The sequence below is a fragment of the Pundamilia nyererei genome, unplaced genomic scaffold, assembly GCF_000239375.1.
Source record: "Pundamilia nyererei isolate P.nyererei 1_Seehausen unplaced genomic scaffold, PunNye1.0 scaffold00021, whole genome shotgun sequence".
Classification (NCBI taxonomy): Eukaryota; Metazoa; Chordata; class Actinopteri; order Cichliformes; family Cichlidae; genus Pundamilia; species Pundamilia nyererei.
In genome coordinates this window covers 630,578-644,607 of record NW_005187422.1, presented here as the reverse complement: position 1 = coordinate 644,607, position 14,030 = coordinate 630,578, and the positions used below count along the sequence as shown (strand labels likewise).

The 14,030-nt window shown below is 40.4% G+C and overlaps 1 protein-coding gene across 1 annotated transcript; it reads left to right on the top strand.

Annotated features, from left to right (window-relative positions):
- Window positions 1-1,606: 1,606 nt before the first annotated feature.
- Window positions 1,607-13,205, top strand: LOC102206730 (eukaryotic translation initiation factor 4E type 3). Its single transcript, XM_005726612.1, has 7 exons — window positions 1,607-1,961; window positions 2,995-3,067; window positions 9,002-9,096; window positions 9,264-9,324; window positions 9,411-9,477; window positions 9,558-9,713; window positions 10,102-13,205. The coding sequence occupies exons 1-7, from the start codon at window positions 1,777-1,779 to the stop codon at window positions 10,146-10,148; spliced, it is 684 nt and encodes a 227-aa protein (XP_005726669.1). The 5' UTR covers window positions 1,607-1,776; the 3' UTR covers window positions 10,149-13,205.
- Window positions 13,206-14,030: the final 825 nt, after the last annotated feature.

Below are 14,030 nucleotides of genomic sequence, written 5' to 3'. Positions count from 1 at the left end.
ACAAGGGCCAGCGTCCTGCAGGTTTTAGATGTGTCCTTGGTCTAACACAGCTGATTTAAATGGATAAATGACCTCCTCAACATGTCTTGAAGTTCTCCAGAGGCCTGATAATAAAACTAATCATCCGGTGTGGTGACCAGAGATGTTAACAAGTAACGCGTTACTGTAATCCGATTACTTTTTTTGAGTAACGAGTAAAGTAAGGGATTACTATTGCAAAAACGGTAATTAGATTACTGTTACTTTCCCGTAAGCACGCTGCGTAACTGCGTTACTAAAACCGTGATTTTCTTGCGAGAGTGTCTCATGACAATGACGTAAGCGAGTGCGACGTTCGTGGCAACAGCTGTGTGCAGATCAACAATGGATAATATGTCGAGTACGGGAAACAGTATGAGCATGCAGCGTTTAAAGCGTGGAAGTACTGACCTTACTTTGAGTTTGATTCCGTAAAAAGTGACAAAAACATTAGCGTCCGCTGCTCACTGTGTGGGAAGAAAACCCCTAAACTTCCGAGCAAGCACCGAGTGCGCTACCACGTAATGTGAAATTCACAGAGAAACTCACGGATTCTTCAACTGACCGCTGCGACACACCTGCACCAGGGTAAACCTCCGCCTACGCCACTCCTGCTTTACAGGTGAAAATAGAGCAACAGGACCGCTAGTCTTTGATTTTATTTATTTTCTGCTGTGTTTCACTTGCATTTATTTGAAAGAGTGTAAACACAAAAAAAAATGTATTTTATGTGCTGGAATGTGCAGAAAATAGGTTTAAATGTTAAACAAATTTCTTCCAGTCAGAGAATGTTGCATATAATTTAATTTTTGCTTGATGCATAAAGTTAAAAGATTAAAACTAATAAAACAAGTTTACAAAATTAGACTTTTCCCTTTGATTACATTTTGTATGATGGATTATGCAGAAAAAGTAGAATTGGGCTGAAAGATCTATCACTTTATTACCTATTCAGGTTGTAAATCGTGTTTTTAAAAAGTAACTAAGTAATTAATTACTTTTGAAAATAAGTAATCAGTAAAGTAACGGGATTACCTTTTGGGGGAAGTAATCAGTAATTAGTTACTGATTACTTTTTTCAAGTAACTTGACCAACACTGGTGGTGACCCCCCCACACATGGTTGCACTGAGTAGGAGACTCTGTATGTCATTGTACATTGGTATAGTGACAATAAAGGTATTCTATTCTATTCTATATCTAAAACCATCAGGACACCGGCCCCTGAGGCCTGGAGTTCCCCAGTCCTGCACTACAGAAAGGAGGCAGTAGCCCCCCCGCCCCCCGTAGATCCGCCCCTGAATGCCAGCGTCGGTATCCATACTATCGGTATTTGATTGATCAACCCACTTCAAATGATCATAACAGGTAGGTTTAATACATGTACTGAGCATAGCCATGTCCCCTGTAGACAAAAATTGTAATTGTCCCTGTTCTACAATTATCGCAAAAATATATTTTGCCCCCTGTGATGCAAACTAATATTAGATTATTAATATGTCCCTTGTACTTCCATGACTGCTATTTAGATATTTGGGCCACCCGAAAATGATGCCGAGTGAGCTCTCATCCTTTTTTTCCCTCATCTCCTGGGTGGACCAACGGCGACGTTTCTGCCCAGTGACGCAGAGACGTCAGCAGTCGGTGGGCGGAAAAGCGGTAGTGTGTTTCTGTAAGTGCAGATAAAGGCGAACCGGGTGTTTTTATCAAGTCCTTTCATACAGGGATAACGTACGACTTTAGTTCCGAGCCTGGTGAAATGGCGGTTCCTGCGGGTCAGACGGACGTCCAGATGGACCGCGGCGCCCTGAGCGGCCAGACGGTTTCCTCCGAAAACAACATAGACATCGACGAGAAAGAGTTGGAAAACATCACAAAGAAACACCGAGAAGAAGACACGGCGACGCTGCCTCTGCACTCGCCTTGGACGTTTTGGCTGGACAGGTAGTGATATTACTGCGTCTCCTTCCGCGTTGTCTTTGAGCTTTGAGCCCGGCACGAGCACAAACAAAGAAAGAAAAGAGAAAAAAGATGAAGAGCGGTGGTGGGGAGAGGGGTATCATTGTAAGGCCACAGCTTTTCCGGAGGCCTCCCGCAGCAAAATATAGCGGGAGAAGTGTTCGCATCTAACGCGACCTTGTTGTGTTCCCGGGTCCTGACAGTCACTCACAGTCCGCAGGACAAGTTCGCCTTGACAGGTTTTAGCCATTCAGACGTGCAGCAGAAGTTACTTTGATTAGCTTCTCTCAGCAGGGGGGAGCGCAGAAGGGAGGGTTTGGGGTGAAACTGATAGTTGTTGCACTTTTCTTTAAAACCTCGACGCCTTTAAAGAGCCCAGGCTCATCTCTCGTTGTTTTCACAAACGGCTAAGTGCAGCTAATCTGCGTCTTTTATTGCAAGGCTTTGCTACATAGGAACCCTTGCTCGGTGCAGTTTCGTCCTAAGCCGTCATTAAATGCAGCCCTAAACGTCGCATGGCTTCTTTTTTATGAGGTCATGGGAATATCCCATGTTTATCATGGATACTCTGCTGGTTATTGTTGATTTATTTATTTTAATAATAACACTTTTAGCTTATGTATTTGCTGGCAGGAGTTTTATATAAAGGAATGAGGACTGAAAAACACCCAGATTATAGAAACACACATACAATAGTTACCTGCTAAAATATACGTTTGTATGTTATCAACGTATATATTGGACTTTATGCGCATATTAATAGGGTCTCTTTTATAGTGTTTTGGTTTTCATTTATCCTTTTTTATGTTCTTTTTCTAACAAAGCTCTGTAACATGTTACTCAGTCTTCGTCTGTCTATAAAGTCAAGCAAGTGAAACTTATTCAGCAGTACTTTATAATAACAGCGGCTGCATCAAGCATATCTGGTGTCAGCTTTTTTAATATTACCATTATTTCCCTGTTAAACGCACTGCATTGTTTTTGGTGTGACATTAAGTCGTTTCATGTGTTCCTGCAGGTCACTGCCCGGCACCACAGCAGCAGAATGTGAGTCCAACTTGAAGAAGATCTACACAGTGCAAACTGTTCAGGTGAGATCTAGCGCCAGCTTAAAGAGTTTTTTCATCTTAGGAGCAAAGAGATCAAGTGCGTGACTCGGCTAAGAGTCAGAGCCATTTGAGAAGAGTTTCTGTGATGTAAGGGAGCGAGCAGGTCAGAGCCACGGTGGGTGCAAAACATTAGAAGTGCAGTGCAAAGTTAACTGACAGCTTTTATGAAGTGCATTTCAGCCGTCTGCGTTATACTAAAGTTTTTTTTTCTTTTTACTTGTATGTGCACACTTATTGTTTATTAATATCACTAATGTGACTGACGGTAGCTACTGCTCGTGCTCGTGTTGGTTACAGTGCTTTGATATGATGCTCTGAAGGCTTCTTTTGTAAATGAAGAGAAGACGCTGTGTTATTTTTATCAGGAATATCAGCGTGCAACGTGCTCTTAAACTTATTGTATGAGGCTTATTGATGATTTACACTTAAGTAAAGAATCTACGCCTTAAGTCATAACTGCAAACCCATCTGAAACCCTACAGCATAACCTGACATGTACCTCCTTATAGAAGATACACATCAGCGCAGCCCACAGCCACTGTTGGCCTGATCAAGGCTGTGGGTTGCCTTTTTAAATTTCTGGCAACTTTTTTGCTGCAGTTTTTCAGTAAGAGAAGTAACAGTCATTGTCTTAGTATAAAGAATAATAATCATGGTGTCAATATAAGCACTCATAAATGTCTGCAAATTTCCGGAGGGAGGCTGCTGAGACCATTGGAATGGGGCAGCTTGTGTAGATGACATCGAAGGCTCTACAAAGGTTCCCCGCAGAAGTCTAAATCAGGCTTTACGATTGTATAGTTCAATGGAGTTTGAATCAAGCAGCTGGAAAAAGCAACAAAGTGTGATACAGCCGGGCTCATTCTGGAGTTTTGTGTGTGGAAATTCAAGCAGCGTGCAGAATGCGTTGCCATTAATTACAGCTGCAGTGGTGTGAAGCTTTGTTCAGGCGAATCAGATTTGTTTCTTAAATTAGATTTTTAGGACGGACTGTTTGGTTTTATTATTTGAAATCACAGAGACACTCGCGATACACAAAAGCATTACGTTGCTCGTGCTAACGATGATATCACAGAACAGCACTTCTGCAACGCAGTGCAAGGCAATCTGTGACACAATGAGATCTCTGTGTAACTGAAGATGGAAAAGTTGACACATTAAAAATTTTTTTTAACTGAGAGCAAGGATTCTATTTTTACCACATTAGTGTTATCAGTGTCTGCCAGTATTAATATAATTATTATGATTATTGCTCCGCTGTTGTCTCATTTTTCCTATTGAGTTTTGTCTTCACTGCAAGTTTGTTAGCGTGTGCTTGTCCCTCTGTCGTTCACCACGAGGAGTCATGAAGTCGCAACTCAAGTTAGTTTGTTTGGCTTTGTGTCACATGAATCAGTTGTTCACCATCTACAAGCTGTGGCTGGTAACCCTGCAGCTCACTGGACCTCCAGAGCTAAAAAGCTGGTCTTACCGCAGCAACAACCTGGCCAGTAAGCCTCCAAATACATAGCAGATATTAGAATGCTTGGGCAGCCCACCCATTTAAAGAGGAAGAATTATATGAATTGCAATCAGTGTGCCTTTTCCATATTTGCAAGTGATCAGATCAAAATGTAAAGCCAGACGTCACAAACCTGTCTGCATAATTTGCCGTTCCAGTGTTGGCATCGGTGTCCATGTAGCTATGCTGGTGAAACAGCCTGATAAATTGTCTTGTTCCGGTTGGTTCCTCCAGCTTTGCCTCTTTAGAAGCCACTTCCAAAAGTGGCAGCAGATACATTTATTTCAGTTTCTGTCTGCAGACTGTTGCCCTCTATGTTGTCCTCCACAGGGCTCTGTTGGTAGCAACGTGGATTCTGCTAAATATGTCTGTCACTCTGGATCTGCCGCTGTGCTTAGCATAGTGAGGGACTTGAAAGGCACTTTGAAACCCAATTTGGGCAGGCAGAGCAGGTGGACTGAAACATGTCTGTAGAAATCCAATTGGAATTGCTTGTCAAACTAAGACCTAATTTATTCCTCAAAGTCCCCCCACAAGCTGTGGAAAATGCAAATAAAAGCAGATTGCCATAAACTGTAAATCTCATAAACCCCCATTTTATTCACAAGACACCATAGAAAACATGTCAAATGTTTAAACTGAGAAAATTTACAATTTTATGTGTTGTTGTTTTTGTTTGTTTTGTTTTGTTTTTAAAGGTATCTAGGTTTAAGTTGAATGGCTGCCACGTGTCTCAGAATAAGGTGCGACAGTGTCATGTTTACCACTGTGTAGCATCCACTTTTCCTTTAGCAAGTGTTGGGAGAGGGTTTTGTCCCATTCTACATTTTTCATTTTATTATTTATCAAATATTTTGAGTTGGTGAAAGGACTGGATTAGGACTGCGGCTATTGGTTATTTTAGTAATCAAGTTTTCTATCAATTATTCCATCTGTTAGGAGTAATCAGAAAAAATTTATGTCTTTGTCTTATTAATGAACAATAACAAATATCCACAAGGGAAACAATGATTTCATTGGTTTCCATTGTAGAAATCGTAACGTTCTTAATAGTTTAACTGCGTACATCTGTCAAAAATAAACTGTTTCATTGTATCTTCATGTCATATTAAAATCATATTTCTTTTGAAATGCCAAAATAAAGTATCACAAATACAGTAATGTAAATAAAATAAGATGGCTTCTCCTGGATGAGGCAGATTTGGTGCATTCATGTGTTTGTGTATATAAAATCAAATATTAATTAAAGCTGAAAAATAGTGTCACTAAGGCCTTGAAATAATGATGGTCTAGTACACGCTGTCATCTGTAATTGCTTCAGGTATCACTGTGATAGAAGGTGGGGCGGCTGTTGAAGAGTCGTGTCATGTTACTGTTGCAAAATGTTCCTCCAGCTGTTCCTTTTTAGCACCAGTTACTTTGTAATTACTTTTATTACCCTGGTTACATATTCTTTGAGATCTGTTGCTGCCATCAAATTAAAAATGAGCTAATATTTTTCATGAAACTGTAAAATGTCTCATTTTAGGGAGATCTGAGGACTTGGCGTCCCAACTTTTTGGAATTATTTTAGATTTGTTACCAGAATCACATTTTCTGATCTTTCTTTCTTTTTCTCTTCTGTCCACACATTCAAAACATCAATATTGAAATTATGCAGCTCCATGTATAATGGCTAAAATGATAAACTGTAAATTACAGTGAAGTCATTAAAAAAAAGAGAGAGAGAAATTGTTTTTGTAGCACTGCAGAAAGGTATTTTTTTAGTTTAAGAAAAAAAAATATATAAAGAAAGAAATGGGGATGTCACTATACCAGAAATGTAGTAGTTGATACCAATGTGTTTGTTTATTGAACACAATTTAATACCACACTAAAGAAAAATGGGGGAAAAAGTAATGTATGAGTGATGATGATAACAACTGTAATAATGATGGTAGTATTATATTTTATTGACATGACACTAATATGAGGTTTAACTGTTAATGTCATTCCATTAGCTTAAGCATTTATACAACATTAGACATTGCCTAGCATTTAACCTTTGGTCTGAAGTTGATTTCACAATAACAGTGTCTGCTGTTTGAAACAAAATGGTAAAGAGTATTTTGGGATGACGCGAGAAGGATGACAATAACACTCTGTATGCTGTTAATATGAGCTGAAACTCCTTCAGCTTGGATTCTTTGAACAGACCTGGATAGCCATGTTTTAGGCTCTTTGCTAAATTGGAAGCGTTCCCAATGTGACTTTTACAAATCCGTTGTCACCCCTTTTTGAACCTTGTCAAGCACAAAGTACCAGCTTACCTGACTCTTATTGTGTTTCTTATCAGTGACATGCCTATAAAGCAATCAGCTCACCATATTTAAGCATTTACACTTTTCATTTTAATCAAAGGTAGCTAAATTTAAGTTTCCACCACCAGGGGCCAGGGTTTTCTTAGAAACCTTTAGTATATAAAATGCAGCCTTTGTTACGATTTTTAGGTGGTGCAGTCCTTTTTTTTAATTAATGAAAAGCTACAGCCTTTTTCTGATTTAAGTCGGTCTTATTGGAAAAATAAAAAAGAGAACAAATGGACAATAAAAGCAAACGTAGTTACTTAAAACAGATTTGCTGTTCAGCTGGCAACCGTCCATTTATGTTCACTCCATTTATGCCTGCTAAATCATTTATCCCTGTATGTGAGCACACTTCACTGTGACTCAGCTTTGTGGCTTTTACGCTGAGGTACTTTGTGCTGGGGTCCCTACAGCAGATGGATGTTTGATTTGACACCGGATGTATGTATCCAGGCTTCAGACCAGTTCTAGGAGTACACTAACTTGTGAGCCTCTGAGGCCGGGTTCGTGTCTCCTTTGATTCTTGAACCAGGGATGTTTCAATCGGTGTAGAGCCGGTGCCAGGTGCTGACACTGGTGCTAGCATTTATACCCATGTGTGGTGTGTCTTGGTTGCTCTGCAGCTTTCCCTCCAAAACATTAGTCGTGAGTTGATAATTTGCTTCTAGTTAATCATAAAAATTGTGAAGTAGCTAGAAATGCAAGAGAGAAGTCAGCTGCACCAATCGCAGGCATTGCGCGCTGCATTGATGTAGCATGCAGTTACATTTCTATGGAGGTGCATATTAGGCTACACATAAGTTGTGGTATATGGTTTCAGAAGGGTTTGCAGTTACAACAACCCTACAGCACAGATTTAATATGGAAGTATAATCCTGCTGTAAGCCGCATGTATTAACCACTTTACTTGATGCTGAAAGTGGGATCTTTCTTTTTGTTTGGAAAGATGTATCAAGCAGCTACCTACAACTACGCACATATTCTGTATATTTGTACCACACCATTAGCCTAACAGCAAGTGCATAGCCTTACATTAATAAAGCGTAACATGACAGCATTTTATTGTTTTACTCTCCAAGAGCTGTCTCCAGCAGTGGGAGTCTGCTACAACTTTTTTGTTTTGTTTTTTTTCTTCCCCCTCTGGGAGTTTGTACTTGTCATGATATGGGTTGCCTTCCAGGTGCAGACATTGTTTGGTGTCCCACTGACATTTTACCCGTTTCACGTTGGCCTGCGTATGCACTGAAAGCCACACTGACTCACTACACCGTCTTATGATAGAAGTTACTATTGCAATTCACGTCTGTTTCTGAATCCAGCTGATATCTATATAATACAAAACATAGATGCACCATCCATCCAATTCCTTCCACTTATCAAATTCAAAGTTGCACAGGGGGAGGAGCCCATCCCAGCTGTTACACAATGAGCGCACCCTGGACAGGCCACAGACGGACTGAGAAGGATGACAATTCATGCTCACATTAAGTCTAAGGCCAAATTCAAATCACCAACAATATGCATGTGCATAAACTGTGGGGCTACCCGCACTAGCATAGAGAGAACAGGGAGACTCCACAGATCCTAGCGTGCTGGTGGATGTAAACCCAGGATCTTGTTGCTTTGATGCAACACTGCTGACCACCACACAACTGTGCCATCCAGTCATTGGCATGTAGGCACGTGGCTCTCCAAGGCCCTGCCTCCGCTTTGCTCCCAGATCTACACTGGAACCTACTGGACTCACTGGTTTCCCTTTCTGTAACCAGTCCTCTTTTTAGATGCACGAAAATGTAAAATGCTACTAATGCTTTAAATCGACAGATGTTTTGGACATTAGGTCATAACAGTTGTTTCATCATTCTGCTGATAGCTGTAGTGAATAAATTTTGTATTAGATACTTTGTTTAAAGCCAGTTTCGTTTTAAATACGACTTAGCTTGTCTAGCAGAGAACACTGACATTAAAAAGTCCTTCCATGTATATCATGATCAAATGTCCATTTCTGTGCCAGCCACAAAACTCCAATACAAGAGCAGCCATTATTGAGCTGCTTCTCTCTGTTTGCAGATGTTCTGGAGTGTATACAACAACATCCCTCCAGTCACAGCCCTGCCTTTGAGATGTAGCTATCACTTAATGCGCGGAGAGCGGAGGCCGCTGTGGTGAGTCTGTAACTGTCAATATTCCAGTATTCACGGGTGTGTAGCGATGAGCAAATGAAAGAGCTCTCATGCAGCAGCTGCTGTATAATACTCCCTGATCTTGATTTTAAAAAGCCCTGTTATTTAATAGGCTGCACAGTAACGTGTTTTAATCTTTTACACAACAGGGAAGAAGAGAGTAATGCAAAGGGAGGCGTATGGAAGATGAAAATACCAAAAGAAAACACTGTATGTGCCGCCCTCTGATTATCTGCTGCCATCATGTAAACAAATCTGAATCATTCATGAGCTTTTCTGCCTTTTTCCTGTTTCAGTCTGCAGTTTGGAAAGAATTGTTACTCGCTACTATTGGAGAGCAGTTTGCAGATTACTGCGCCTCAGGTTTGTTTAGTTCTTAAAAAAAAAAAAAAAGTAAATCGCACACGTGGATTTACTGTTAACATCGCTTCTCTTTTTGACAGATGATGAGGTGGTTGGCGTCAGCGTTAGCGTCCGGGATCGGGAAGATGTTGTACAGGTGTGGAATAGCGATGCATCTCTCGCTAATGAAGCAAATATCTTGGGGAAAGTTTATGAGCTGCTCCCGTACATATCTTTTAAAGCTGTTTTTTATAAGTGTAAGTATGCCTGTTTTTGTTTCACTTGTACTTTTGAATTCACGCTAAAGGTTTAAAGAGGGAAGCAGGTACTCTCTTTATGGTATGAGGTAGATGAGAGAATAAGAGTAAACTGTGCATACTTGAAGGACCTAACCAGAACATGTAAGCATGTCACAGAATGATTTAAGAAGGGTGCATGGCTGTAGGCTGATCAGGCAGCAAATTCCCCCCATATGCCTTCTTACTTGCTTCACATAACACATTGAGATGGGCTCTTTTTGTCTCTGCCTGTTACATATTTGTAGCCAAAAATGTAATGAGCTACAGTATTTAAGTGACAGTGTATAAGTTGTAGCTGAGTTCTGTTTCCTGCGTGTGTAGTGATCTAAATTTGTGTGTCTTTCAGCTCACATGGAGCATCATGCCTTTGAGGGAGGACGCTCAAGACATTAGATTCTACTGCTGCCCCACCCCACTTTTTTTTTTTTTTTTTTTTTTTTTAACCTGAACTCTGTTCCTGCCTTGGCGTGAAGGCGCTGTCCACAACCTAATCGAGGATATTATTTTGCTCTCAACAAGGAAATGTTATTAATCTATTTTTATAACTTTTAATGACTGATGCCTTGTTTCATTTAAATGTGGGTCCTAACAGCTCGAAACTCTCGAGAGAATGTTTATCCAGCGTAAATCTCACCCCGAGTTCGTTACTTCACGTCGATTTTTTTGCCTTTCCTGCTACACTGAACTGCACTGCCACCATGGTCCCGTCATGTGCACAGACTGTGGACCTCGCAATTTTATTCCTGGTAGAGGTAGCAGCTACTTAACCTAGCTAGTTTCAGCTGTTGTGTATGTTAGACGTATGCATTCATGTCGTGTTTTAATCAAGTCTGCTTTTTCGGTGCCAAAGCACTTTCCTGCCATTTAAGGAGCTTGTATCTTAATGGTGAAGGTGTCGTTTGTATTCAGCTGGACATTTGCCACTTGGATGGAGGTGAATGTCCCAATTGGTTTCTTGAATCTTCATCAAGTGTACATCAAACTGAAATCAGGGTAACATTTCAAAGATATTGCACATAGCTGCCAGTTCCCATTATGATGTTATCTAGTTATAAAGCTGTCATATAGCACAGATGTGACATTCAGAGCCTGCATATTTGGCTTGTGATTTTATCTTTTCTTTTTTTTTTTTAACAGCGTTATCCTGTAAGGTGCCTCTAACAGCGCTCCTCTCCACACCCTGTTGGACATTTCTTTCAATATGCACGTTGAAAGACCCCGCCCCGCTCTCTTAAACGGAGACATAGATTGTTTGGGGGAGATACATGGCACATTTTTGTGCTCGGCTCTTTGGTGTTTGTCTCTACTTGTTTCTCCTACCAATAAATCTAGTAGTTTGCTTACTTGGACTGTGTCCATTAAAACACACACACACAGAGGGAAAGGGGGCTGGATTATTGGCTTAGAAGAATGTTACTGAAGGTCCTGCTTTTCCCAGATTTAGCAATGTTTGTAAAAGGAAAAAATATGATTAAGCAAAAAAACAGCAGATATGACAAGTTTCAGTTGTCATGGCATCGATGAAAAAAAAATTACTCTTATACTGTAGGTCATAATTCTGTCCCAGTCATACATTTTTATTTGTATTTTTAATTTTTTGTCACAAACCTTTTTTCTGCGTCTCAATCGGTTTCCTTCACTAACCCTGTTCCCGTGCCGTGGTTTTATTGCAGTGTAGGGCTTCAGTTACTGAAACGCTTCTGGTATGTCAGCACCACTTTTATAGTTCAACTTTGGACGGGTTGATGGTTACGAGAGGAGAATTTGTCCTTTGTAAACATATTGTGCAGCGATCCGGGCAAAGTAAATAAAATTGAGCCGAAAATGAAGTGCTCATCACCGGCGTTTCATTTTGCACAATACAAACATCAATAACAGGCCCGTTAAAGGAAATTAATGTTATTTCATGGGGAATGTCTCGGTGTATTAAAAGCTTTTGCATATCCTCAGCCACTTTGTGCTAATTCATTCTGGCAGCGCATTGATTTTGGTCCTCACACACCTTGTAATCGTAAGACCTGATTTTAATTACTGACTGGTGGTGATTATATGACTGATAACCTCAGCTTTTCAGTCATGAATTTTTAGACCTTCCATGAAGCAAGTTTGCTACTGGTAACATTAATACTGGCGTTAATTAGATGTGAAAGTTTAATCTGAAGAGAACAACTTGCTGTTGCTGTTTGGAAATAAGATGCAGGCCTCAAAATCACAAGAGGCTAAAGGATGCAAAGGATCATTACCACGTATAATCTGTGTAATGTACCTCGTGTAGCTTTCAGTAAACTTTCTCAGAGACCAGAAAGGCTCAACCCATCTAAAATGACCTCATTCACAACACAAGTAGTTGCTGCAAAGTTCCTTGTAAGTTCACTGACCCCCTCAGTCTAAATATGTGTATGAAATGTTTTGGCAATAAACACTGCAACATTTCTCCGGTCTTTAGTGAGCACTGTACAACAAGCTGGAGCGAGCGACTGTGAAATTAGGACTTTGGGGCTCTGAACATGTCTAATACCCAAGATATGATGTAAATATCCCCTGTGCAGCTCCTGGCCGTGCACAGATCCATTCCTAGATTTAGTTAAGTTACATGCTGCCTGTTTTCCTACTGATCGTGCCTGTTATGAGCAGCCAGTTGAAATGGTTTATACAGTTGTTTGTAGCTGACCATTGGCCCAGTGTGGACATAAATGGATGGACATGGTCAGCAACAATGCTCAGTTGGTACTAAGGTGCCCAAAGTGTGCCAAGAAGATATCCCCCTCACCGTTGCACCACCACCACAAACCTAAATTAGTTATATGGATGGATCCATGCTCTCACACCGTTTACATCAAATTGTAAACATGCACATGTCACAGCAGAAGTTTAGACTCATCAGATCATGCAATATTTTTCCAACCTGCTATTGTTCAATTTTGGTGAGCTTGTGTAAACTGTAGGCTTCCTGACAGGACTGTCACCCGGTCGGGTCTTCGGCTGCTGCAGCCCATCTGTTTTAGGGTACTGTTTTATATAATCAGAGATTCTTCTGCATACCTTGGTCTATAACAGATTATTTTGCCCTACTGTTGTCTTCCTATCAAAATACCCACAAACTGGAAAACGCCAGTCAATCAGTAATTCTCGGATCAGCCCGTCTGGCACCAACAACCATGCTTTGTTCAAAATCACTCAACTCACCTTTCTTCCCCATTTTGGATCTTGACCGTGCCGACATGGTTAAATGTACTGAGTTGACGCCATGTGATTGGCTGATTAGACATTTGCATTAAACAGTTAAACTAGTGTACCTAAGAAAGTGACTGGAGAGTGTATAATAAGTGTTGTTATTTTCCTGCTAAAATGTGAATTACTGACAAGAAGACTGCTTGTTAGCACTTCCTCTGGTAACAGTCACACCAAATGTCTTTGTTATCACACTGGCATTAAAAGAGCTGAAAGGAAGCTTTTGTGGGTTCATGATTGCATGTGTTTGGCAAAGATGTGTGATATGTTTCCAATTAATATGGACTGTAAATGAACAACAGTCCATGCAGCGCCTCTCGCCCTATGACAGCTGGGATAGGCTCCAGCACCCTCGTGACCCTGAAAGAGGACGGATGTATATTCCAAATGCAATATTGTTTAGGTTAGCTTTAACAGTTTAAATAGAATTTAAATAGAGTTCAAGTACAACATGGTAAGATGTGTCAAGACGATACGTAACTATGAATGGTTAAAACTGAAGCCTGTGCAGTGCCTTAAATCTGCATTCTTTTAAATGACCAGCAGGCGGTGACTTACACTTGCAAAAAGAGGAAGCATTTTAAAGGGAAGTCAGGGGGAAAACAGCATTGGTCTCTCTTAATGTGTGGTTTCAGTAAACAGTTTCCTGATGTGTTTTAGTTTTCAGTCACTTAGTCTTACTTAATGCATCATCATCTTCACTTTGTAAAATATGGTGCTGGATAAAGTAAAGAAAACTATGCATTGTTAATACAGCACCATAAAAAAATACTAAGTGCTTTGACAGACAGGCAGAAAATAAATACTCAAAGGTCAGATTTAAACAGAACGCAAGATGGCTAAACAGCTTGAGGGAAAAAGGCATCACATGTAATGGAATCAAAGAAATACATGCCTAGAAAAATGTGTTTTAACATGTGATTTTCAAGCTGGTTGCTGGTTGGTAACTTTATCTCCTCAGAAGGTCATCCCAAAGTGAAGAGGGCCATGTGACACATCAAACTTATTGGTAGTGTCACAAGAAAAACAATGGTGTGCTTGGTT

Coding starts and splice junctions, on each gene's coding strand:
- LOC102206730 (XM_005726612.1), top strand. CDS start 1,777: ATGGCGGTTCCTGCGGGTCAGACGGACGTCCAGATGGACCGCGGCGCC. Junction 9,478..9,557: donor TGCAGATTACTGCGCCTCAG/GTTTGTTTAGTT, acceptor TCTTTTTGACAG/ATGATGAGGTGGTTGGCGTC. Junction 9,714..10,101: donor TAAAGCTGTTTTTTATAAGT/GTAAGTATGCCT, acceptor TGTGTCTTTCAG/CTCACATGGAGCATCATGCC.